This window comes from Chiloscyllium plagiosum, unplaced genomic scaffold, assembly GCF_037043375.1.
Source record: "Chiloscyllium plagiosum isolate Xiang-an unplaced genomic scaffold, Cpla_swu_hap1 HiC_scaffold_25, whole genome shotgun sequence".
Taxonomy (NCBI): Eukaryota; Metazoa; Chordata; class Chondrichthyes; order Orectolobiformes; family Hemiscylliidae; genus Chiloscyllium; species Chiloscyllium plagiosum.
Window position 1 is genome coordinate 25,543,802 of NW_028270163.1, and position 23,636 is coordinate 25,567,437.

Below are 23,636 nucleotides of genomic sequence, written 5' to 3' on the forward strand. Positions count from 1 at the left end.
GTGACCAAAAAGCACCAAACTGCACTGATCACATTGACCTGTACCATAGACTACGGTACCCTGGCATTCCAACTGTCCATCGAGAACCTTCTTAAACATTGCCTCCATCCCCCCCTGTCAGGCAGCACTTTCCATATTTCTGCATCCAAAACCTCTTTCCCAGATCTCCTCACTTTAAACTTGTGCCCTCTGGTCTTAGACCTGTCGCCCAATGAATTGGAGTGGAGGTTGGGGCAGGGGTAAGGGGGATGTGAAATGATTCTCCCCATCTCCTCCTAACCATGCCTCTCCTCAGCCTCCGCTGCTCCCGTTTCCCTTCCGAGCCAAGACTTTCCATCCCAGGCAAACGGCCCCTGACGAATCTCCTCTGCTCCCCCACCCCACCTCCTCTCCAGGTTTTCCGATAGCGAGGAGACAGGAATGGCACATGGTGTTCTCTTTGTGGCCTGAAACCGTCTTTTGCGAAGTTGGAAGTATGGTGGGGGGGGAGGGTGCTTGCTTGCTCCTACGTCCCCGGTTAATGAAGGCAAGTGTTCCTTCTACCCCAGTCTGTGCTGACAACCTTCAGGGGTCTAGATTAGAGTGGTGCTGGAAAAGCACAGCAGGTCAGGCAGCATCCGAGGAGCAGGAGAATCAATGTTTTGGGCAAAAGCCCTCCTTGGATGCTGCCTGACCTGCTGTGCTTTTCCAGCACCTCTCTAATCTAGACTCTGGTTTCCAGCATCTGCAGTCCTCACTTTTACCTAGTTGATTTTAACCTTACAGCGAATCCTCTTGCAAGGATGCCTACCTTGAAGAAGTTCTCCTCCTCTCTCCACAAGAATCTCAGTGAGTCTTTCTCTCACTGCAACCCCCAGCTCATCTCCTCTGCCATTCCTGATGAAGGGCTTTTGCCCAAAACGTCGATTTTCCTACTCCTCGGATGCTGCCTGAACTCCTGTGCTTTTCCAGCACCACTCTAATCTAGACTCTGGTTTCCAACATCTGCAGTCCTTGTTTTTACCTAACCTTCAGGGGTCTGTGGACCTGTACACCCAGCTCCCCTTTGTCCCTCCGTACTCTCCCCCCAGGGACCTAGAATCTATTCTGTGTGTCCCTCCCTCAATATACCTCCTAAAATGCATCAACCTCACAATCCTTGGAATGACAGTATGAGAAACTGTTTGTTTGCAGTTTATATCACTGATTTGGATGAGAATGTAGGAGTTATGCTTAGAATGTTTGTGGATTACACCAAAATCCGTTACCACAGAAAGCTGTGGAGGCCAGGCTATTGAGCGTATTTAAGACGGAGATAGATAGGTTCTTGAGTATCAAGGGGATCAAGGGTGATGGGGAGACAGTGGGAGTATGGGGTTGAGAAACTTATCAGCCATGACAGAATAGGAGAGCCAAAACGGTGGGCTGAGTAGCCTAATTTCTGCTCCTATGTCTTATGGAAGGAACTGCCCCTGTAAATGCAAGTTTTCAATCTGTGGCTGAGCACAGGCATGCTGTTTCACCTTTATCCTTCTGACTTTGGGCCAGTCTTCCTTGACAATTACTTCCTGCTACATATTCACCTTGGGGGTATAACCTGGCAGCCTGCAGACACAACACTGGGCACTGTAGCCAAACAGGAATTCCATGCTTAAGAAGGATCTTAATTTGCCTCTACGACGACCTTAATTGGTGTGACATCAGTAATGTGTCTTGAAAATGAACAACACTCACCGATTAATTTGAATTTATGGAGTTTTTAGGGGCAGCATTGCTTTAATTTGGGGAATTGGAGGAGGATGATACGAGAAGCTGATTGATTATCCGACATTGCTGATGTGCTAACATCAGCCGAAGCTTATGGCTGCAGTTAAGCACAATGCTACCATTAGGTGGACAATGTTAAACATCACACAATACCAGGTTATAGTCCAATAGGTTTAATTGGGAGCACACTAGCTTTCGGAGTGCCGCTCCTTTATCAGGTGATCAATCCCCTGATAAAGGAGCACCGCTCCAAAAGCTAGTGTGCTCCCAATTAAACCTGTTGGACTATAACCTGGTGTTGTGTGATGTTTAACTTTGTACACCCCAGTCCAACACCGGCATCTCCAAATCATGACCATTAGGTGGAGCACAGTGTACACTTCCACAGAATAATCTGAACAGAAAGGATTTATTCTATTGTAATGTAAGATTAAAGCCCACCCAGCAACCCCATAGCAGTAAGTATCATATCATTATCCTTAGGATTAGTTAACAACTTCACTCTCATACCTTGCCAGTACCAGGATGATAGAAGGATGAATGAAACTTGAATCTTTCCCAGCCAGCAACATCTCTGCTCCTATTTGGAGTATTAGTTTAGTTACGGTAAAGACAGAAATCGAAAAGCCTCAACCTTCCAATGGGACAAGTCACAAGTCAGTTGTTTGTGACTATGAAGCTTAAATCTACACTTCAGCCTGATTTATTTAGCATTCATAGCCCCATGTTTCCTGTTTGATGATTATTAATATAGAATTTCAGCTCTTTCTTCATTAAAAGCATTTGCACATGTGCGGGAGCAGTCTGGCAACTGAGAGACTGATAACATCTGGGCTCCCCCACATCAGCAAATGGCTCCTGTTGTCATCTTTCATAAAACTGTGTACTGGCAATGCACACTCTGTCTACTAATAGTGACTTTTGAACTCTCTGTAATAGACTATTATTTAGGAATGCACAATATAAATTCTCTTCTCAGACAAATCCAAATACTTGCCCTACACTTGTAAAACAAAAAGTTACAGATATTCCTCTTTCCTTTCCAGCAAGGAAAATTTTAATGACTGTACAGTAAACATTTGAACATTTGGAAATGGAAATAGCCCATATCAATTTGGAATTTTGCAAGAAATCATTTCTTTAAAGAAGTACACACAAGTTAGAGACTTTATGGCATTAGAACAAAATATACTCACAGAGTAGGTCATCCTCTTTCCAGATGAAAAAGCCGATATCTGGATTTGGCAGTAGAATATTCTGCAGCCTGTCTTTTGGAGGAAGCTCTAAAATACATCAATGAAACATCACTTCAATACTCTGTGTTCTAAAGAAACAACTAAAGTCATTTGATGAAAGCAGGCTTTGTAATAATAGAAACTTCATTTATGTTGCATCTCAGAAATAATTATAGATATAAGCGTATGAATACTTAACATAGTTAAATGATTAACCCTCTGTAGGCACAGTAAAATATCTATAATGCTCCTACTGCAACCAGTTGTGAATTATAATGGACAATTAAACAAAATGTGGAATAGAAAAAGACAGGGTAGAATAAAAAAAAACTGCTTCCATTGGTTTGGGATTCTAGAACTAGGGGCTGAGAATTACAACCAGACTGTTGAGGAGCAATGTTAGGAAGCACTTCTACACACAAAGGGTGATAGATGTTTGCAACTCTCCCACAAATGACAGTGGATGCAGGATCAATTGTTAAAGTTAAACCTGAAGTTGATGAAGTTTTGTTCAGCGAAGGGATTCAGGGATATGAGCCAAAGGCAGGTCTATGGAGTTAGGCCACAGATCAATCACGATCTCATTGAATGGTGAAACAAGCTCGAGGGGCTGACTGGCCTACACCTGTTCCTGTGTTCTTATGTAAGTGCAAAAGGAACATCCACATCTTGAATGATCAGGGAGCTCAGCATTGGTTGAAGCATTGGTGCTATCTTCAGCCATACAGTTTCATGTGGATGCCTCATCTCAGGTAGCATTTGACTGACTACAGAGTCGAGGCACCATAATAAAACTGAAGTGAATGGGTGTCAGGGTAAACTATTCACTGACTGGAGTCAATCCTGGCACAAAGAAATATGGCTGTGGTTGTTGGAGGCCAATCACTTCAGACCCAGGACATCACTACAGGAATTCCTCAGAGCAGTGTCCTACTCAGATACTTCAGCAACAACTCAGGAGGTCTGAAGTGGAGGTGTTCCCTGATGACTGCACATTGTTTGGCACCATTTGCAACTTTTCTGATAATGAAGCAGTCCACGTTTGCATGCAGCAAGACATGCAACAATAAAGCTTGGGCTGATAAGTGGCAAGTAACATTCATGCCGGGATGATATTTCTGAAACCTCATACCTAACAGCAGCAGGTGGACGACAGAGGTTTTAGAAGGGAGCTCACAACCAGCTTCTCCAAAGGAAAGTAGGAATGGGTAGTAAGTGCTGGAGGGGAAGTCTTGTGGCACAGTGGTAGTTTCTCTGCTTCTCAACCCAGGCTCGGACTTGATCACCACAAAAGGTATCTTCATGATTTGGCCAAACATGTTGGGTATCAATTTGCAAATCCTTCCCAACAGACATTAAAGGCAGGCAGTTAGAGTGAGAGAGATTCCTGGTCAGCGATATGATAGAATGAAATTGGAGCCTTTACAGACATTATCGATAGCACCAGACATATAACCTGCCTGAGGAGGACGGGCTCAGTTGATTGGATGGCTGTGCTGGATCACATTGGTGCCTGCTGCCAAAAGTTTGATTCCTGTTCCGATTGGGATAGGTTCAGGACTGACTCCTTACCCTACCCATGTGTGGAGGAAGTCATAGCTATGGGTTGGACCTGCTGTTGGACAGTGATCTCAAGAAGAAGAGGAGGAAATGTTGGCCTTGCCATCAATACCATAATATGTGAATGAATAATACAAAGCCATGGAAGAACAGTAACTGTTTGAACAATGAGCACTACATGAAAAGGATTGGAAAGCCTCATGTTAGAATTTATATATACAGCAAATTCTGGAAGATAAATACTTTCCTTTTACTTCGCTCTTCTGCAGTTAAGTAATACATGGACAGCATGATGGTTTGCACTGCTGCCTCACAGCACCAGGTACCCGGGATCAATTCCACTGTGGGGCAACTGTGCAAACTCCACATGGACAATTTCTCCACATCTGCATGGGCTTCCTCCCACAACTCAGAGATGTGCTGTTTAGGTGGATTGGCCATGCTAAGTTGCCCATATAGTGTCCAGGGATTTGTAAACTAGGTGGATTAGCCACGGGAAATGCAGGTTTACAGGGATAGGGTGGGGCATGGGGTGGGGGGGGAGGGTGGGTTTGGGATGCTCCAGGGATCAGTGTCGACTCAGTGGGTAGAATGGCCGCTTCCACACTGTAGGGATTCTATGGTCCTAGAAATTCATGGGGTCACTCCACAGTGTCATTGATGGGATTTATCTGCAATGGCTACTACTGTCTTCATTATCCTTAATAAGTCAGGCAATTAGGCCATCTTTCTTGGCCCTCTGATGTTTGTCACTGCATTTGGAATTATGGTCTGGGAGCCAAGTGGGTCCCATTTACTGTGAGATCTGGGAAGTTTTTCCAAGTGAGATTGGATGCACTTTCAATAACTCCAGAACTTGGAAAATCCGGCTCTTGAATCACTTTCCAGTTTATTCCTCTGTGACATCAAGGCCGTGTGGCATTATGCATAAACTGCATCCTGTGCAGTCATTCCAGAATTCCCGACTGATAACTGGAAGTTGACAGTCTCTGTTGGTTAAGTCTGTAGCCATTCCAGCAAATTCTGATAATTTTTAAACTGGTGCATTTTAGGCATCATTATTAACAGATTGTAGACTGGGTAGATGACCCGAAATCAAGGCTTCTACTCATACTACTCAATCCAGCTTGGTGCATGAGAGGGACATGGATTCAACACCCTCTCACTCACTAAATGATCAACTTCCTTTAACACTTCCCTGAAAAAATCTTGCCAGAGACCGTATACATATTCAAAAGAAATGTGCCATCATACCAATCCACAATTTACTGCAGTTGGTAAATTCAATGTGCCTCAAATTAAGTAATCAATGAATTACATGTTTTTTTTTGCAACCATCTTATTTTTCAATGAAGTCCATCAGATGGTCACTGGATTAACTATTAGTTCTTGCCTACCTTGGTGTGCAGAGCTCATTATTGTTTGGTAAAGTTGCTGCAACTTGATAATATGTTTCTTCTGGGTTCCAGGCACCTCCTCTGATGAGAAACAAGACTGCTCTGTGATAGCAACCACTTCCTGGAAATAACGCTCAATCACATTGAAAGGTTTACGCTGTAAAAGAAAAATGCTATTGGTTGTGGTCCTTATGTGCATATTAATATTTAACTTAAAACTGTTGACTAGCTTTATTACTGTAGCAAAAGATGGCATTTCATAATTCAAAAGAAAGCCATTACGATAGCAGTTCACAAAATAATAGCCTAGAGATTCTGCAAATCTGAAATAGAAAGAGAAAATGCTAGAAATCCTCAACAGGTCTGCATTCTGACAAAGGTCAATGAACTGAACTGTTAACGCTCCTTCTCTCTTCAGAAATGATGTCTGATCTGCTCAGGCTAACAGTCTAGCAGTAGTGGAAAGTTTTAATGAATGGAGTGGATTTTGTGGTGGTCACCCACATACCTTCCTCCTGTTTGCCTAGTCAGTTACTTGACATATATAATGGGGGAAAATAACTCAACATATTCACACATTGAGAGGTGCAAACAGGGTCATGGATTAAATGTGTGACCTTCTCAAAAGATGGTGTTGTTAAAATACAGTTATACTGTGAGGTGGCAATTCAACAGTGATGCAGAATCTGTGTTTAAAAATTAAAACAAGCATTTACAGTAAATTAGCTGCGTTAAAATTGTCTTCAATTGAAGGATTCAGTTGGAAATGTGTTGATACTTTATGTGTTGCAAAGTCATAAAATATTCTTATTTTTTGCCTCCATGCATAGCAGTGAAGAAAAGGGAAAAGCATGAACTGGTTGCAATACGATTGTTTAAAAGATCAAAAACAAATAAAAGATCACTCTCTTGTTTTAATAGGATTACTATTAAAAGGAGAAAGTGAGGTCTGCAGATGCTGGAGATCAAAGTTGAAACTTTATTGCTGGAACAGCACAGCAGGTCAGGCAGCATCCAGGGAACAGGAGATTCGACGTTTCGGGCACAGGCCCTTCTTCAGGAATCATTCCTGAAGAAGGGCCTGTGCCCGAAACGTCGAATCTCCTGTTCCCTGGATGCTGCCTGACCTGCTGTGCTGTTCCTTACTATTAAAAGGGGCTTGTAGTTATTTTGTCCCCACAATGTCGTCTTGATACATCATCTATCCTTGCTAACTGGCTTTTAATAATAAATTTGTTTCAAATTTTAGGTGAATGGATTCCTGAGGATATCAACACTGGACCAAGACTCGGGTAGCAACCACCAGCTGTCAAACAGAATCCAAAGGTAAAAACAAAATACTATGAATGCTGAAAATCTGAAGCAGGAAAAAAGAAATTTCTAGAAATACTCTGCAGGTCAGGCATCATCTGCTGAGAGAGAGAGAGAGAGAGAGAGAGAGAAATGCAGCTAATGTCTCTGGTTGATGATAGTTTGTCAGGATTGGAAAAGTTAGAGATCTGAGAGGTTTTGATTAAGTTGACAAGAAGGGAAAGGTCTGGGGAGAGGGGAAGAACAGGGCGATGAAATGCGAAGACATTAAATGGCAAAAGAAATTATGCTGCACAGCAAAAAGTGATGAGAATGTTGAAGCTAAAAAGCAAAAGATGGTCTCACTAGTCGAGGTGCTAATGGGAACTGCAGAACTTTCAACACCTAAAGCTGCTGTCCAAAGCAGTGGTTATGATCTGAAATTGTTGAACGTTTCGTTGAGTATAAATATTTCTGATTGGCCTTGTCAAGAGATGAGGTACCAATCCTCGATTTTCATTGGAACAGTGATGGAGGATGAGGACAAAGAGGGCAGAAAGTTAAAATGACAGGCAACTGGAAGCTCAGGGTCACACCTCAAAGTAATCACTGAACTTGCATTCGATCTGCCCAATAAATAGGTGTCGGTGTTGTGAGCAGACAATACTTTATACCAAATTACTGCTTCATCTGGAAGATGTTTTCTCTTGTTCAGGCTCAAGCATAAGAGTAGCAGCTTTGGAAAGTTGAGAAATGAAGGACGATTTATTTTCATGCTGCTGGAGTTGAGGACAAGATTAGAAGATGGTCAATAAGCATTGAACTTGCTGGGGTGGAAGATAAAGCAGAGTACTAAGTATTATGGCTCTGGGAAGAAGGAGATACATTAAGAGCAGGTATTTGTTGGATACGGCTGAGCCTGTTACAGAGAAGGGGGGTTCTTGGTTCAGGGAAAAGGTTAACCCATCAGAAACAGAAATTGAAAGGTGCATTGTAAGAACAGATGACATAGTGAGGGGAAACCGAGAGAACAAAGTCCTTATAAGGAAAGGGTGACAGGAATTGCTGTTGTGGGTGGCAGTGACGTCTCATTGTCGAAGGACCAGTCTCTCATTTTTTTTCCATTTCAACCCTGTTACAGATGTTCAATTAAAACCGAGACAGGTTTTCCGTTGTGTTTGAGGTTGAGATCACCTGGTGAGTGATGAGGTCAATTGGCCTGATTTGACTTAAAACCGTTAGTGATCGAGAAATCATTCTGAAATAAAAACAGACAAATGCTGGAGATTCTCAGCAGCTCTGGCAGCATCAGGAGAGATAAAAAGAAAGTTAACATTTTGGGTCCAACATTATGCATCTTTCAAACTTGAAGAAATTCTGAAGAGAGTCACGCCAGACTTGAAATGTTAATAAAACAAGGAATTGCAGATATGGAAATCTGAAACAAAAACAGAAATTGCTTGAGAAACTTAATAGGTCTAGTAGCAGCTATAGGGAGAAAGTAGAGATAACCTGTTATTTTTGAATATTTTGTTTAATAAAACCCTTACATTGAAGATTAGAAATTGAGTCATTAGCTGACAGCGAGAATAAAGATTCAGATAATGTTTTTGAAAATAACTATGGTTGAGACTGCTACATTGCTGATTTGAAATGTTGGCATAAAAATTTATGATTAATAAAACTGACACAAAATGCATGATGGAAAATAAGGCAACAGGAGCTCCAGAGACACTGGTGGGGAGGTCTGGGTAGATCTCAGAGTTTTATTAGTTATAGATAATTAGAGAGAATGAAACAGAGAGAGCAATACACACACAATACCCAGAAAGAAATGAACTCTGAGTTATTAGTCCTGTATGATTATTTCATCACTGATGCATTCAGAGATGAACCACCACCAACTGTGAGATGGCAGCAAAGTGAACTTGGGCCAGTTAATTAAATTTGCCAATGCCTGTAGACTGCTTACAGAACAAAATCCCAAACTGAGCTGGATTATTTGGAGTCCAGTGAACATTTTTCAAAACTCAAATGTTAACTCTGATTGCACTTCTGTAGATGCTATCAAACCTCATCAGCCGTTAGAACAGAGTGAAAGATCATGGCCAATTTTAAAACACGAAGGCAAATTTAAAAGTACTAAATGCAGAGAATGTACTTCAACAGTATATAAAATTAAAGGCTTCTTTTCCCTATTCTTCTGTGGGATGTGGGCATCGCTGGCAAGCTAGCATTTATTGTCTGTCCCTAGTTGCCCTTGAGAAGGTGGTGGTGAGCTGCCTTCTTGAACCGCTGCAATCCACCTGCTGTGGGGTGACCCACAATGCCATTTGGGAGGTAATTCCAGGATTTTGACTCAATGACAGTGAAGGAATGGCGATACATTTTGATGTCAGGATGGTGAGTGGCTTGGAGGGTGAAGGTGGGAGTGTTCCCATGAATCTGTTGCTCTTGTCCTTCTTGATGGAAGCGGTTATTGGTGCTAGATGAGGACTTTTAGTGAATTTTTGCAGTGCATCTTATAGATAGTACACATTGCTGCCACTCGGTGGTGGAGGGAGTGGATGCTTGTGCATGTGGTGCCAATCAAGTGGGCTGCTTTGTCCTGGATCGTTTCAAGCTTTTTGAGTATTCCATCAGACTCCTGACTTGTGCCTTGTAGACAGTGGACAGGCTTTGGGAACTCAGGCGGTGAGTTACTCGCTGCAGTATTCCTAGTCTCTGACCTGCTCTTGTAGCCACTATGTTTATGTGGTGAGTCCAGTTGAGTTTCTGGTCAATGATAATTGCCACAATGTTGATAGTGGATGATTCAGTGATGGTAACCACTGAATGTCAAGAGGCAGTAGTTAGACTGTTTATTATTGGTGCTGGACATAGCTTGGCATTGGTGTGGCTTGAATGTTACTTGCCGCTTGTCAGCCCAAAACCTTGTTCAGATCTTGTTGCTTTTGAACATGGACTGCTTCAGTACCTGAGGAATCACGAATGGTGCTGAACGTTGCACTATCGTCAGCAAACATCCCCACTTCTCACCTTACTATGCAGGGAATATCATTGATGAAGCAGCTGAAGATGGTTGGACACTATCCTGAGGAACTCCTGCAGAGATATCTTGGAGTGGAGATGACAACCTCCAATGACCATGTCCAGCTTCCTTTCTGGCAGGTGTGACTCCAACCAACAGACGGCTTGCCCCTGATACCAGTTTTTCTTGGGCTCCTTGATGCCACACTCAGTCAAATGCAGCCTTGATATCATTCTCTCCTCACCTCTGGAATTTAGCTTTTTTGTCCATGTTTGAGCCAAGGCTGTAATGAGGTCAGGAGCTGAGTGGCCCTGGAAGAATCCAAACTGGGTGTCACTGAGCAGATTATTGCTAAGCAGGTGCTGCTTGATAGTATTATTGATGACACCTTCTGTCACTTTATTGATGATTGAGAATTTAGTATAACATAATTATAAGCCAATGGGTAAATGAAATAGAAAACTATGATTTTGTTGCAAATTAATCCAAATACAAAAATAATTCAGCTCATTTAGGGATTTTGTTCTATAAGCAGTCTACAGGATGTGACAAATGCTTTGAAGATTTAATTAAAACTGTCCAAGTTCACTTTGCTGCCATCTTGCAGTTGCATATGGTTCATCCCGTAATGCACTAGTGATAAAACAGTCACATATCACTGACAACTCAGGGCTCATTTCTTTCTAGGTATTTTTTTTTCTCTCTCTCTCTCCCTCTAATTATCTGTAATTAGTAAAACTCTTTGATCTACCCACACTTTGCATTAGTGTTTCTGGACCTCCTATAGCCTGATTTTCCACCAAACATTTCCTGTCAGTTTTGTTAATCATAAATTTTTATGCCAACATTTCAAATCAGCAATGTCGCTGTCTCACACATAGTTCTTTTCAAATGCTTTTTGAATCTTTATTCTAGCAGTCACCTTAATCACTTAAAATTTCTAATCTTCAATGTAAGGGTTTTATGAAATAAAATATTCAAAAATAGCAGGTTTTAATACAACATGATTGCATGTATTCATTAATCTGCCCTTTATGTTATTTAATGCCTACATTATCGTGTTGTGCCTGATGAATCCAGGGTTTGTCAGGAATTAATATTTCCAGCCAGAGCTGAGAGATGGATTTGGCCTGTACCATCTAAACATAGATTGTATCTATTTGCCTGCATCAAAGCTGTTCAATCGCCTACACTGGGGAACATTTTGTCTTAACCTTACAGACATTTTGCTGAAAGCTATTTTCAAAATTATTTGCAGAAAAGTGAAAGTAAATTGAAAAACATTATAGGGGTGAAATTTCCATTGAATAGTATATGCATGTGCACACAGCTAAGAGAAAAATAAATGTCATCGTGTTACACAAAGCAAGGAAGTAGAGTTGAGCCAAAAGATCAGTCATAATGTATTGCATGGTGGAGCAGGCTCGAGAATCTATATGGTCGACTCCTGTTCCTATTTTTAATATTTCTGTGCTCTTAATAGTGGGTAAGTTCACATAAAGATACATTCTCATTAGATATCATTTGCTTCTGGGTAGTTCTAATGGTGTATTATCTTAATATTAGTTAGTTAATATAGTACGATACATGAAAAAAATAGATTCTAGTATTCAAAGTCTCAACTATGTATATGAACCAGCTTTTAAAATTACCTGTGATTCTCAACACTCAACATCAAAAAAAAGTTAATTTTGGAGAACCTACTGACCTCCAAGACCTCATCCAGTCTGTTGATATTGCAGGTCTCTCCCAGGGCTGCTTGTATGGTGTGTTTTATAGCATGACCCATATTCTTAGTTAATATCTCATTAGGATTCATTGAATGGATCTCATTGTAAAGAGCATTACAGACCTCTTCAGAGATAAGATCAGGATCAGCAAGTATAAAAACCCTGAAAAACAAATAATTCCCTTGTCAAATAACTTAAACTTCTTTGGACAGGCATGGCTTATTCTTAAAGGCACGATATCACATAAATTCTGCTCAATTTCTAAGATTGCTCATGAGAAACACCTCACTCCGAATAAAATAATAAATATAATTATCATATTTTAGATCTCATATTTCCCCAAAGTTAAGCTAAAGAGGCTGAGCTCCACATCAGCTCAAGTCCATTGAGGACTTCCTGGTCTCTTCTTGGACTCTGGTACTCATTAAACTTAGCAAAATTCTTGGCTTCTAATAGATAACGAGCAAAAAAAAGGTTCAAAAATATCTGTTGCTTAGGCGTCACGAGAACACATTTTTGATTTGCAGTGCACCACTATCCAATTCAACACAACTTCCCTCTTAATTTGACCTTTTCCTTTCTCATATGCTTATGTGTCTTACCCTATTTTACGATTGCTACTGCATTTAGTGCACCTTTGGTCCTGATAAGATTCAAGTAAAACAATTTCAAATAATACTCTTCTCTGCTATACACACCCATCTCATTGGGATAAAAAGGGTCTGACACTAACTGCTTCTTTCCTAAGAATTCAAAACTTTGGAAGTGCTTATATTGTTTAGATTCTTCCTTGTTCCCAAAATCTTTTAAGCCATCATACTAGTAACACCTAATAATTTTTAATCTATCTCATCTCTTTTAACATCAACATCACTGCTATCCTGCATATCTTTACCCTTCAACAAAATAAATTTGGTAATGTCACGAGTCTGAAATGGTTGTAAAGCTACACAAGAACCATCATCAAGATGTAAAAAAACTAGCCATCATGAAAATGCAACGAGGTTAAAACAATTCTTAAAATATAAAAGTGATCCATGGAAGGGGAAAGCTGAGGTCACAGATAATGATAATGTAAACTGAAGCACCATGGAATTTCACATCAGACCCGTGAAAATTAGAGCAATTCCTTTATTTATAAAATGATTAAATAATATAGGAAGTTTTATTTAGTGGCAATTACAGGCAGCCATTATATCACTGCAGACAATTACCTTTACATTTATTGGGCAGAGGAATGTGCAATCCCTAGAAGTGGAGATGCTTGGTGTTGGACTGGGGTGGGCAAGGTTAAAAATCAACGAGGTGAAAACAATGACTGCAGATGCTGGAAACCAGATTCTGGATTAGTGGTGCTGGAAGAGCACAGCAGTTCAGGCAGCATCCAAAGAGCTTTACAGCACCAGGTTCTAGCCCAAATCCCTACAGGTACTACCTTTGAGATTGTCGGAGAAATTCAGCCCACTGAATCAGAGACCATAAAATGTGGTGAATTGCGGTGAAATTGACAGTTTAATTAAACAAAGCGATATCGTGGAAGAGAAATTGACCAGGCTGACACAGAACTGATTCTCTGCACAGATGGTCAGAATGCTCTTCCCTGAACAGGAGGTGCTGGTAGGTTTTATAGGGCTACAACACAAAGGTGATAATTGTAACACAGTTACATTATAATGGTGAAAATTGCAAATCGATTAAAACAAGAATAAACTGAATGGAAATTAAGGTGTGCATGCTGAAACGGATAGAGATAGAGGAAGCTGATGTGCTGAAAATTTTGTCAAACATTAAGATTGACAAGTCGCCAGGCCCAGACCAGATTTGTCCTCGGCTGCTTTGGGAAACGAAAAATGCAATTGCTTCGCCACTTGCGAAGATCTTTGCATCCTCGCTCTCCACTGGAGTCGTACCTGAGGACTGGAGAGAGGCAAATGAAATTCCTTTCTTCAAGAAAGGAAATAGAGAAATCCCTGGCAATTACAGACTAGTAAGTCTCACGTTTGTCGTCTGCAAGGTGTTGGAAAGGATTCTGAGGGATAGGATTTATGACCATCTGGAAGAGCATGGCTTGATTAAATGCAGTCTACACGGGTTTGTGAGGGGAAGGTCATGCCTCACAAACCTTATCGAGTTCTTTGAGGATGTGACTAGAAAAGTTGATGAGGGTCGAGCTGTAGATGTGGTGTATATGGACTTCAACAAGGCATTTGATAAGGTTCCCCATGGTAGGCTCATTCAGAAGGTCAGGAGGAATGGGATACAGAGGAACTTAGCTGTCTGGATACAGAATTGGTTGGCCAACAGAAGACAGCGAGTGGTAGTAAAAGGAAATCATTCTGCCTGGAAGTCTGTGGTGAGTGGTGTTCCACAGGGCTCTGTCCTTGGGCCTCTACTCTTTGTAATTTTTATTAATGACTTGGATGAGGGGATTGAAGGATGGGTCAGCAAGTTTGCAGACGACACAAAGGTTGGAAGTGTAATTGACAGTATAGAGGACTGTTGTAGGCTGCAGCAGGACATTGACAGGATGCAGAGATGGGCTGAGAGGTGGCAGATGGAGTTCCACCTGGATAAATGTGAGGTGATGCATTTTGGAAGGTCGAATTTGAAAGCTGAGTACAGGATTAAGGATAGGATTCTTGGCAGTGTGGAGGAACAGAGGGATCTTGGTGTGCAGGTACATAGATCCCTTAAAATGGCCACCCAAGTGGACAGGGTTGTTAAGAAAGCATATGGTGTTTTGGCTTTCATTAACAGGGGGATTGAGTTTAAGAGTCGCGAGATCTTGTTGCAGTTCTATAAAACTTTGGTTAGACCGCACTTGGAATACTGCGTCCAGTTCTGGTCGCCCTATTATAGGAAAGATGTGGATTCTTCACTGTATTTCCCATCCGTATGAATATATGTAAATGTTCTTTCTCCTGGCATTGAAGAATGTCCATTGTGTTCCTCCTGCAAGCAAAGTGTTCTGAAGCTCCTCGGTCTGCTTGTTTGTTTATGCGGTATTGGTTTCAATGGGAAGCGAGCCTGCCCTTAGGGTATTGGGACTGCTGTGCTAATTGGGGCTGGGAACTTTACTATGAAGGCTGTTTGGGAAGTGTATTCTCTGTCTGGAAGTAGATTGGCCACATCTGGTTTCTTTGTTAGCCTGTTTGGCCAAGACTGGGGCATTGTGAGTGTGTTCTGTGTGTGTTGGCAGGCTCGATCTCTGTGTTTCATGTGCCTGCTTCTGTGTTTCCTACGTGGTCATGCTGTAGGTGCTGTAGACAACCACCTGATGAAGGAGCAGCGCTCCGAAAGCTAGTGCTTCCAATTAAACCTGTTGGACTATAACCTGGTGTTGTGTGATTTTTAACTTTGTACACCCCAGTCCAACACCGTCATCTCCAAATCATGCTGTAGGTGGGCAGGGTAGCAGATCTTTCTCCGACAGAGATACCGAAAGGTTAACTTGGAGTAAAGACACTTATGACTGTTAAAGAAACATGCCCAGAGGGAGGGGGCAATTTTGCTCTTCTTTGTGTCAAGAGGATGAAAATATTTCATCAGAAAATGTTTGTAGAGATCAAAAATATTGAGCAAACAAACATCACTGTCTGTGAATTGTCAGAAAACTATCAGAAAAGGAAGACAGAGAAGAAGAACATAAGCCAAACCAAAACGTCCACTCAGACCCATGAAAACCACTCAATCCAGAGTTAACATGCAATTATTCTATGGTAGCCTGACGTATACACCATCTGTGAAGTCCCAACTTTGGGGAACATTAATTTCCTTCCTCTTCTTTCCGAGAATAATGCAATTTCATTCAGTACAGCTCAGTCAAATTTCTCAATTGACATTGATCCTTCCTATTAAGAAATGCCACCCGATTCCAACTCATTGCCACTTGTTTGACATTTAATTCCCTTAGGGGAAAATAATTTGTTCTAATCTCAACACTGCACAAGACAGACCTTTCAGAGGCAGAAGCAATAGGTATTTTTTTAAAAACTGAAGGAAATTAATGAGAGAAACAGGTGTGAAACCCCCTGGATTTTCAAGTGAATAGGCAAGGAATAGGAATGCCCAGAACATTACCAAGATAACTTCAGCTAGTGTTGTAAAGTTAGATAAACTAAATTGGTACCTGTGTTTCAGTTATACATTGCTCCTGTCTAACATGACAGTACAGTACTTGGAGAAGTGGGTGGTAAATTGTAAAGGAAGTCTATAGAGCAACATAAATAGTAACATTAGCTTGAACTATGTTGTCAGACTGAGGTCACTGTCATTCTCTGCCATGTGGTCTTACGGCTTTTTTTTAGGCCACATCTTCAAGTGGAATATCTGACAGAGATAGTCGTAAATTGGAATTGGCAATAAAAAAGGGGGAGAACTCAATGCATAGAGCTTGAATGAAACTAATTTGCAAGTCTGGACAAATACGGCAGACAGAAAGTCTGTTTGATGGCCACAGGAGGAAGTGTCAGAAAGGTGTCTTACATGCCACATAGAGGGCGGTGGCTGGACATCAATTCCAATCTCTCCCCCCCCCATACCCCCGATGACTGCATATTATTAACAGTAAAAATTCAATCACCCCACAAAAGCAAAGTTACAAATCACACAACAACAGGTTATAGTCCAAAAGGTTTAATTGGAAGCACATTAGCTTTCGGAGCACTGCTCCTTCATCCCACAACCATCTGATGAAGGAGCGGCACTCCAAAAACTAGTGCTTCCAATTAAACCTGTTGGACTATAAGCTGGTGTTGTGCGATTTGTAACTTTATACACCCCAGTCCAACACCGGCATCTCCAAATCATGACTACTATCAATCTCACAAAAGCAGACAAGGTAAATCCAATGGAAGCTCTATCCTCCCAACCCCTTGGTCATCAGCACCAAGTTCACACTTGAATTAGCAGAAGCATAAAACTTTTCACACAGCACTTTGCTTAAAGGCAGGTACCAATTTAGGATTTTAAAATATACATTGCAACTATCCCGATAGTAATTATGCTCATGCAGAACCATAAAACACCAATTTAAGAGCGAGATACCACCAAAACTATCACATCAGCCGTTTCCAACTTCAACATTGTCACTGCAGGAGGGCAGAGGACCAGAATTAACACATAGAAAAATGTGAGGAAAAACTGGTTTGTTCAATTGTTATTGAGTTTCAGCTTCACAATCCTGCCATGCTGAGTCTACAGTGCTGGTCTGACAATATTGCCAGCATGGGTCACAGAGGCTGCCTCTTAAATGACCAAACACTGGCAATATAGGCTGTCTGTTTCAATTATTGCCATTTATTCTATGGACTGTTTTATCCAGTTATTGTCTACTTACCGTTCCCAGTGTGGAGATGTGTCATTTTTCAGTCCATGTTCAGAAATAATTAATCTTTGGTATAATACACCTGTAAAAATAATAAGCTTTAATCAAATATCATTGTTTAAAATTAACAGCTATTTGTGCATATCTTTAAGTATTATAAAATAATTTTATACAATTGAAATATTGATTGAACATCATATGTACAACTCATATTAAAGTTTTTACATTGAGAAATACCAAAATCAAATTATATTCATTCATGAGAAAAAACATTTAATAAAATAAAATTACTTGTAATCAGGAGCCTTAGAAGAAATATTTACAAGATTGGACATAGTGCAGATTGTATTCAATCATGATTCAGTCTCCCTACAGGATTAGAGGTTGCTATAGTCTCTGGGGATGTTAGGCTGCTCTCTCATTAGACAGAGATTAGGAGAAGAGTAGGTATTGTGAGAACCCTGTGTTAGGCAGTCAGCAACACGAGAGGAAGTAGCACCTTTGTGTGTGGCTGATTCAGGGCTGTGCATAGGCTCTTGGAACACAAACACCAAGTGTCACCCTGTACTGAGGTTCTACCTGACCCATGTTGTGAAGGATAGGTCTGGCCAGGTTGCCATGAAACTCTCCATGTTGTTGGACTGTACCATGCCACCTGTCCCTCTTCAAACAATTTGCAAAGGAAAACACCTTTGACCACAAGTCCATCAGGCAGTGGTCAGCATGTAATGTCCTGGATGGCCCATGGTGAAAAGAGAGAGTGGATCCTATTGGGTGGTTTGCTGAACAAAAGGCTGGATGCCTCACTGCCAGAGCTTTTCAACAAGCACTGAGTCATAGCTTAACTGGTGGGGAGAAGGGCACTACCCTTTAGATCCTTCCTGCACACCCGGGCTCTCGCTGTCATGATATAGCCGCAGTGGTGAAGAGACCACCACGTATCTCTTGCTGGAAAGAAGCCCTGGAGAGATATGCAGAGGTATTTGTTTAGGTTTGTCCCGAGCAGTTCCATATCACAGGACTCTGTGCTCTACATTCTGTTCCCCAGGATGCACACCAAGACAAATATCAACTGCAACTGGAGGACCATTAACTCAGTGAAAGACCCTCTTTGGTCTGCTTGAAACTGGTTAGTCTTCCAGTGCAAAGAGTTGACCTTGACTGAATGTCGCAGACTGGCACATTCCAACGGTCTAGGACTACATACTGATGGATACATTAAAGCTTGGGGCAGCTGCTGTCAAAGTGCAGTGAAGAAAGACCCCTAAGGTCTTTCTGCCAAAATTTAACAAGGGCTTGTTAAGTTTCAAGGTGCCCTCATAGACATAATGGGAATGTAACTCATTTCATTTCATGTTTTGAAAATGGTATTTTTGGCGTAACTGGATTGAAGCTCAAATGAGGAATGTCAAAATTCTGCTGTGGTTTCTTGGACATTTTGTATTTACTTATAGATAAATTTATGAATAATGCACATATGTATTTTTTTAAATACAGGTGAGATGACAGAACAGTGACAGTCAGTGAAGAGAATTAACTTGAGGTGGGTAGCAATAGACTGGTCAGGTGGGCACAGCAATGACCAATGGAATTCAATCTGGAAAAGTATAAGGTCATGTATTGTCTCACACCTTCCAACTCCCAGCTATTGGTTTACACCTATATTTGTACACGCAGAGAGAAGGACTATTAAAGGAATTGGTAATAATAATTGTATCCTCCAGTTTTTTAGTATCTCTTCAAGAGTTTAGAACATGTTCACCTACCTGGCGCCTTTCTTTCAGCTTTTAACATAACTGCATATTCATGTGCAATGGTGCAGTAGGGTTTGGCGAAGGATAGCAGCCCTTTGCAAAATTTATATGCTTTTTCGTGAAGATCATCAGGAATATATGCAGCCTGGCAAGAAAGATAGTTAACACCCAGTAGAACATTTCAAAATTTTGCATTAATTAAATAACATTATTTGCTGAGAAGTAACTTGGCAAACTCATGAATCAAAATGTTGGTAGTTAAGCATGGCTGAAGAAAACCCAACCTTGAGATGCAAAAAAAAATTCTAAAAAGACAACGAAATAACACAAAATGGTTTTGATTGAACTATACACATTAAATTTATTTTCTGTCAATGACATGGGCTTAACATAGATCTATACAACACAGAAATAGACCCTGCAGTCCAACTTGTCCGTGCCAACCGGATATTCCAAACTAATCTAGTCCCACTTGTATCTGGCCCATACCCCGCTAAACCCTTTTTATTCCTGCACCCATCCAGGTGCCTTTTAAATTGTCCCCACCTCCACCACTTCCTTGGGTAGCTCATTCCATACACACACCACCCTCTGCGTGAAAAACAAATTCCTCTTTCCCCTCTCACCCTTCTAGTTATGGCCTCTAGTTTTGGACTCCCCTGTGCTGGGGAAAAGACCTTGCCTATTTACCCTATCCAAGACCCACGTAATATTATAAACCTCTAAGGTCACTCCTCAGCCTCCGACGCTCCAGGGAAAACAGCCCCAGCCTAGTCAGTTTCTCCCTATAGCTCAAACCCTCCAACCTTGCCGACATCCCTGTAAATCTTTTCTGAACCCTTTCAAGTTTCACAGCATCTTTCCTGTAGCAGGGAGAACAAATTTGAATGCGGTATTCCAAAAGTAGCCTGACCAATGTCCTGTACATGATGCCCGCAATATGACCTCCCAACTCCTATATTCAATACACTGACCAATAAAGGCAAGCATATTAAATGCCTTCTTCACTATCCTTTCTACCAGAGACTCCACTTTCAAGGAATTACGAACCTGCACTCCAGGGTCTCTTTGTTCAGCAACACTGCCCAGGCCCAGCGTATAAGTTCTATTGTTCTGTCCATGATGTGAGTCTTAAAATAGACTTCACATTCCTGACTGCAGCAGGATTTCTGCACTAAGCAACATAGTATTTCTTTTAAAATTAAAAATTATTCAGTTAAGTCAAAGAATTGGGAAGAAATGTAAAGTCGAGGACACAGTCTTTCAATCAAGATTGTCCCTGAGGCTGCCTGCCTGCCAGCTTAGGAGATGTAAAAGATCCTCCAGCATTATTGAGAAAGGAACACCGGAATTGTCATGGTGTCCCAACTAATGCACGACCCTCTATTGACACTTTAATTAGTCAATTATCTCATTCTACATTGCTGTGGGTAAATTGGATGTCATGTTAATCTCTATTAGAATAGTGATGACACTTAAGTAATTTATTGGTTGGAAAGCACGTAGGAAATACAAGGTGAAAAGGTTGCTATATAAATGTAAGTTTTTTTTAATCTTAATGAAACTGTAACAAATAGTCATTTGGTATTACAGAATTTGAGTATTACTGAAGTGCATGGCAACTTTTTCATGCAATTTTATCTTATTTCCTTGGCTGATATGTCAAAAGAAAACCACACATTGTGAAAACTTTTTGTATCTCTGCTGATAAAATAAACAAAACTACATCAGCTACCTAGATTATTCATTTGATGGGTCCCAGCTCTTTAAGTTTTGCAACATAACAATAATGAAAGCCATTGTAGGCATGACACACCATTACTTGACGGTTTTAAAAAAAGCAAGGCAAATTACTTCCTGCCATCCGATTCAAAAACAAGAAGGGTCACTGGACTCAAACATTAACTCTGTGTTATCTTCACGGATGCTGCCAAACCTGCTGAGTTTCTCCAGCAATTTCTGTTTTTGTTTCTGATTTCCAGCATCTACGGTTCTTAATTTATTTTTTACTTCCTGCTATGTCACTCAATCTTTTCAAACAAATAACCAAGGAGCAAGTGTATGTCAGTCAGCCCTCTGAGCCTGTTCCACCATTCAATAAGGTTGTAGCTGAACTAATTTTAATCTTTCTGCATTCTCCCAATAATCTGTCATCCTTTTGCTAATTAATAACTTACCAACTGTTGCCTTAAAAATATTTAAAGATTCTGCATCCACTGCCTTTTGAGGAACTGAATTCCAGAAATACCCAACCCTAAGGAAAAAAAAATTCTCATCTTTATCCTTAAATGAGCATCCCCTTATTTTTAAATTATAAGTCTTAGTTCTAGATTCTTCTACAAGAGTGAACATCCTCTTTCTAGCCACCTGGTCAAGACCCTTCAGGACTGTTCTAGACTCCAGAGGATACTGGCCTAGCCTGTGTAGCCTTTCCTCATAAAGCAATCTGCTTATTCCTGGTATTAGTTCAAGATTTCAGGAGTCATCTGTTGAATATGGAGAGATGTGGAAATATTCCATGACAGCGGTGAGTCTGGAAGACAGTTTGTTTTATGCCATATAATGATGTCATGATGTTATATGATGTCATCTCCACCATTACTTTACAGACTGGATATTGGATTGCTGGCAGCTAAGTTTTCCAGCCATTATGAGGAGTCAGACCAGCGTGGTGATGACTTTGCCTCTAACTGTTCCTCTTTCTTAGAGGGCAACCCAACAACAGGACCTCGATACATTGGACATGATATTTTACTGTGCAATCTCAAAAAACAAAGCTTGTATCATCAAGAAGACAGTTTGTGAAGAATCACGTGCATACTACATGCATCTCAAAAATAAATCTTTGGATTCGTCATGCACAGTAAACAAACTAGTAATAATTACACTTGTAATGATCTACTGATAAACTGAAGCTGTGTTTTCAAACAAAACTGGAGGAGTTAAATTTAGCTCATTCCATAACAATGAATATCGAAATTTCACTCACAATTTAAGTGGCTCATTTTAATGCCATATGCTAAATAATAATTTGAAAAACTACATTCAGTCAGCTTTATATTGCAGTACAAATCAAATACCAGGATTCAGTCTACACCCACCTGAATAACTGTGTACATTAGGATGTTCAATAAAGGTAGAATGTAGTGCTTATTATCTTTCTTTGCCTATTAAAACAAAATCCAGTTACTGTGTGATTCAAAACGTAATACTTTTCAAGATTTAGGCCATTAATAAATTAAATGTTGCTCATATTTTCTCATTGACCAATTATGAGTTTTCTAAGTCGATGTGGGATCGGGAGCTGCGTGTTCAAAAGGAAGGAGGACATTGATGGGGAATGAACGAGTTCTACATTTGTAATACATCAAATCAATATTGTTAGTCTCGGTGGTCAAATAAATGCAAAGGTTTACTGCTCCTAGCTTTACTCTTAAACGTATCTTAATCCCAGACTTGAAGGTTGTGGAGTTGGGGTCACCTCCTCTATTTACTATTGATAGCAACATCATAAATGTATTTATGTATTCATATTTATGAAACAGCATATTGATGATTTAGCTACAATTAGAGGACATTTAGCCTCCAACAGAAGAAAGTTTCTTAACCCCCACGTGGACTGCCATTTCTCACAGCTCATTTCCTATGATTCAGGCCGGCAATTGAAACCTTCTTCTGGTGCTGCATTGAGTCACTGGATTATCATGATCATTTTACTGAATCAGACCAATGTTCAAATATGAAAGATCACCAATTCAGCAACAATGCTGGGACCTAGACAGATCAGACCTTATGTCGGGCAATGATCTGACTTGAAAGTTTAGGTAAAAGTAAAGCTTCATAGTCCTACTGAACCAAATGGCTGCTCTCTCATTGAAGAGGCAACTGGTGGTGGTTTAAACTGACAGTCACCATGTATCTGGCAAGAGGAAAGGTCGAGAAGGAGAGTAATAATTTACCATTTCACAGTAACCCCAGCCAGTACAGGAATTGAACCGATACCATTGGCATCACTCTGTATTACAAATCAGCCAGCCAGCCAACTGAGCAAACTGACCCTCAGTCTTCAGGTTACTACTAGCAAACAGGATTGATGGCTCATCCTACATGCCTAAACCTCTGACAAATATTGCTTTAGTAATGCCATCATTGACCCTTGCACATCTAACTTTGAGACACCTGCATTACAGCTGTGCTTTAGTTTGAAACTGTATGTTGCTCTTTCGCCACTCTCTTTATTCAATGACCAAACAGCAAACTGCATTGATGATGATAATCAGTTGTAAGCAGACAGAATCAGCCATGGAGCACTAGGTGGCTTTCTCCTTCAGTGTTGTTTTACTTGGAAAGGAGAAGGCTAAAAGGATATTTGGTAGAGTTTACAAATTTGTGAAGGTTCTGCTCCCACTTGTAAAAAAAATTGAGAAAGAGCAGGTGAAGGCTTAAAGCGATTTGTAAACTTTTGCACAGTAAATACTTAGACTTTGGAATGTACTGCCTGCAAGTCTGGGAGAGCCAGATTTAATTGAGCCATGATTATTAGAATAAGAACTATTTCCAGGGATTT

General features: G+C 40.7%; 1 protein-coding gene across 3 annotated transcripts in view; it reads right to left on the reverse strand.

The window, feature by feature from the left end:
* Positions 1-23,636, reverse strand: part of pik3r6 (phosphoinositide-3-kinase regulatory subunit 6) — a 101,754-nt gene that overhangs the window by 35,080 nt on the left and 43,038 nt on the right. For all 3 annotated transcript variants that reach the window (XM_088000526.1, XM_043714585.2, XM_043714584.2), the window contains 6 exons: positions 22,171-22,236; positions 19,082-19,214; positions 17,328-17,397; positions 11,968-12,151; positions 5,939-6,095; positions 2,943-3,029 (listed from right to left, as the gene is read on the reverse strand). In XM_088000526.1, coding sequence (XP_087856652.1) covers positions 2,943-3,029; positions 5,939-6,095; positions 11,968-12,151; positions 17,328-17,397; positions 19,082-19,214; positions 22,171-22,236 — 697 coding nt within the window. The remainder of the gene's footprint in view (positions 1-2,942; positions 3,030-5,938; positions 6,096-11,967; positions 12,152-17,327; positions 17,398-19,081; positions 19,215-22,170; positions 22,237-23,636) is intronic.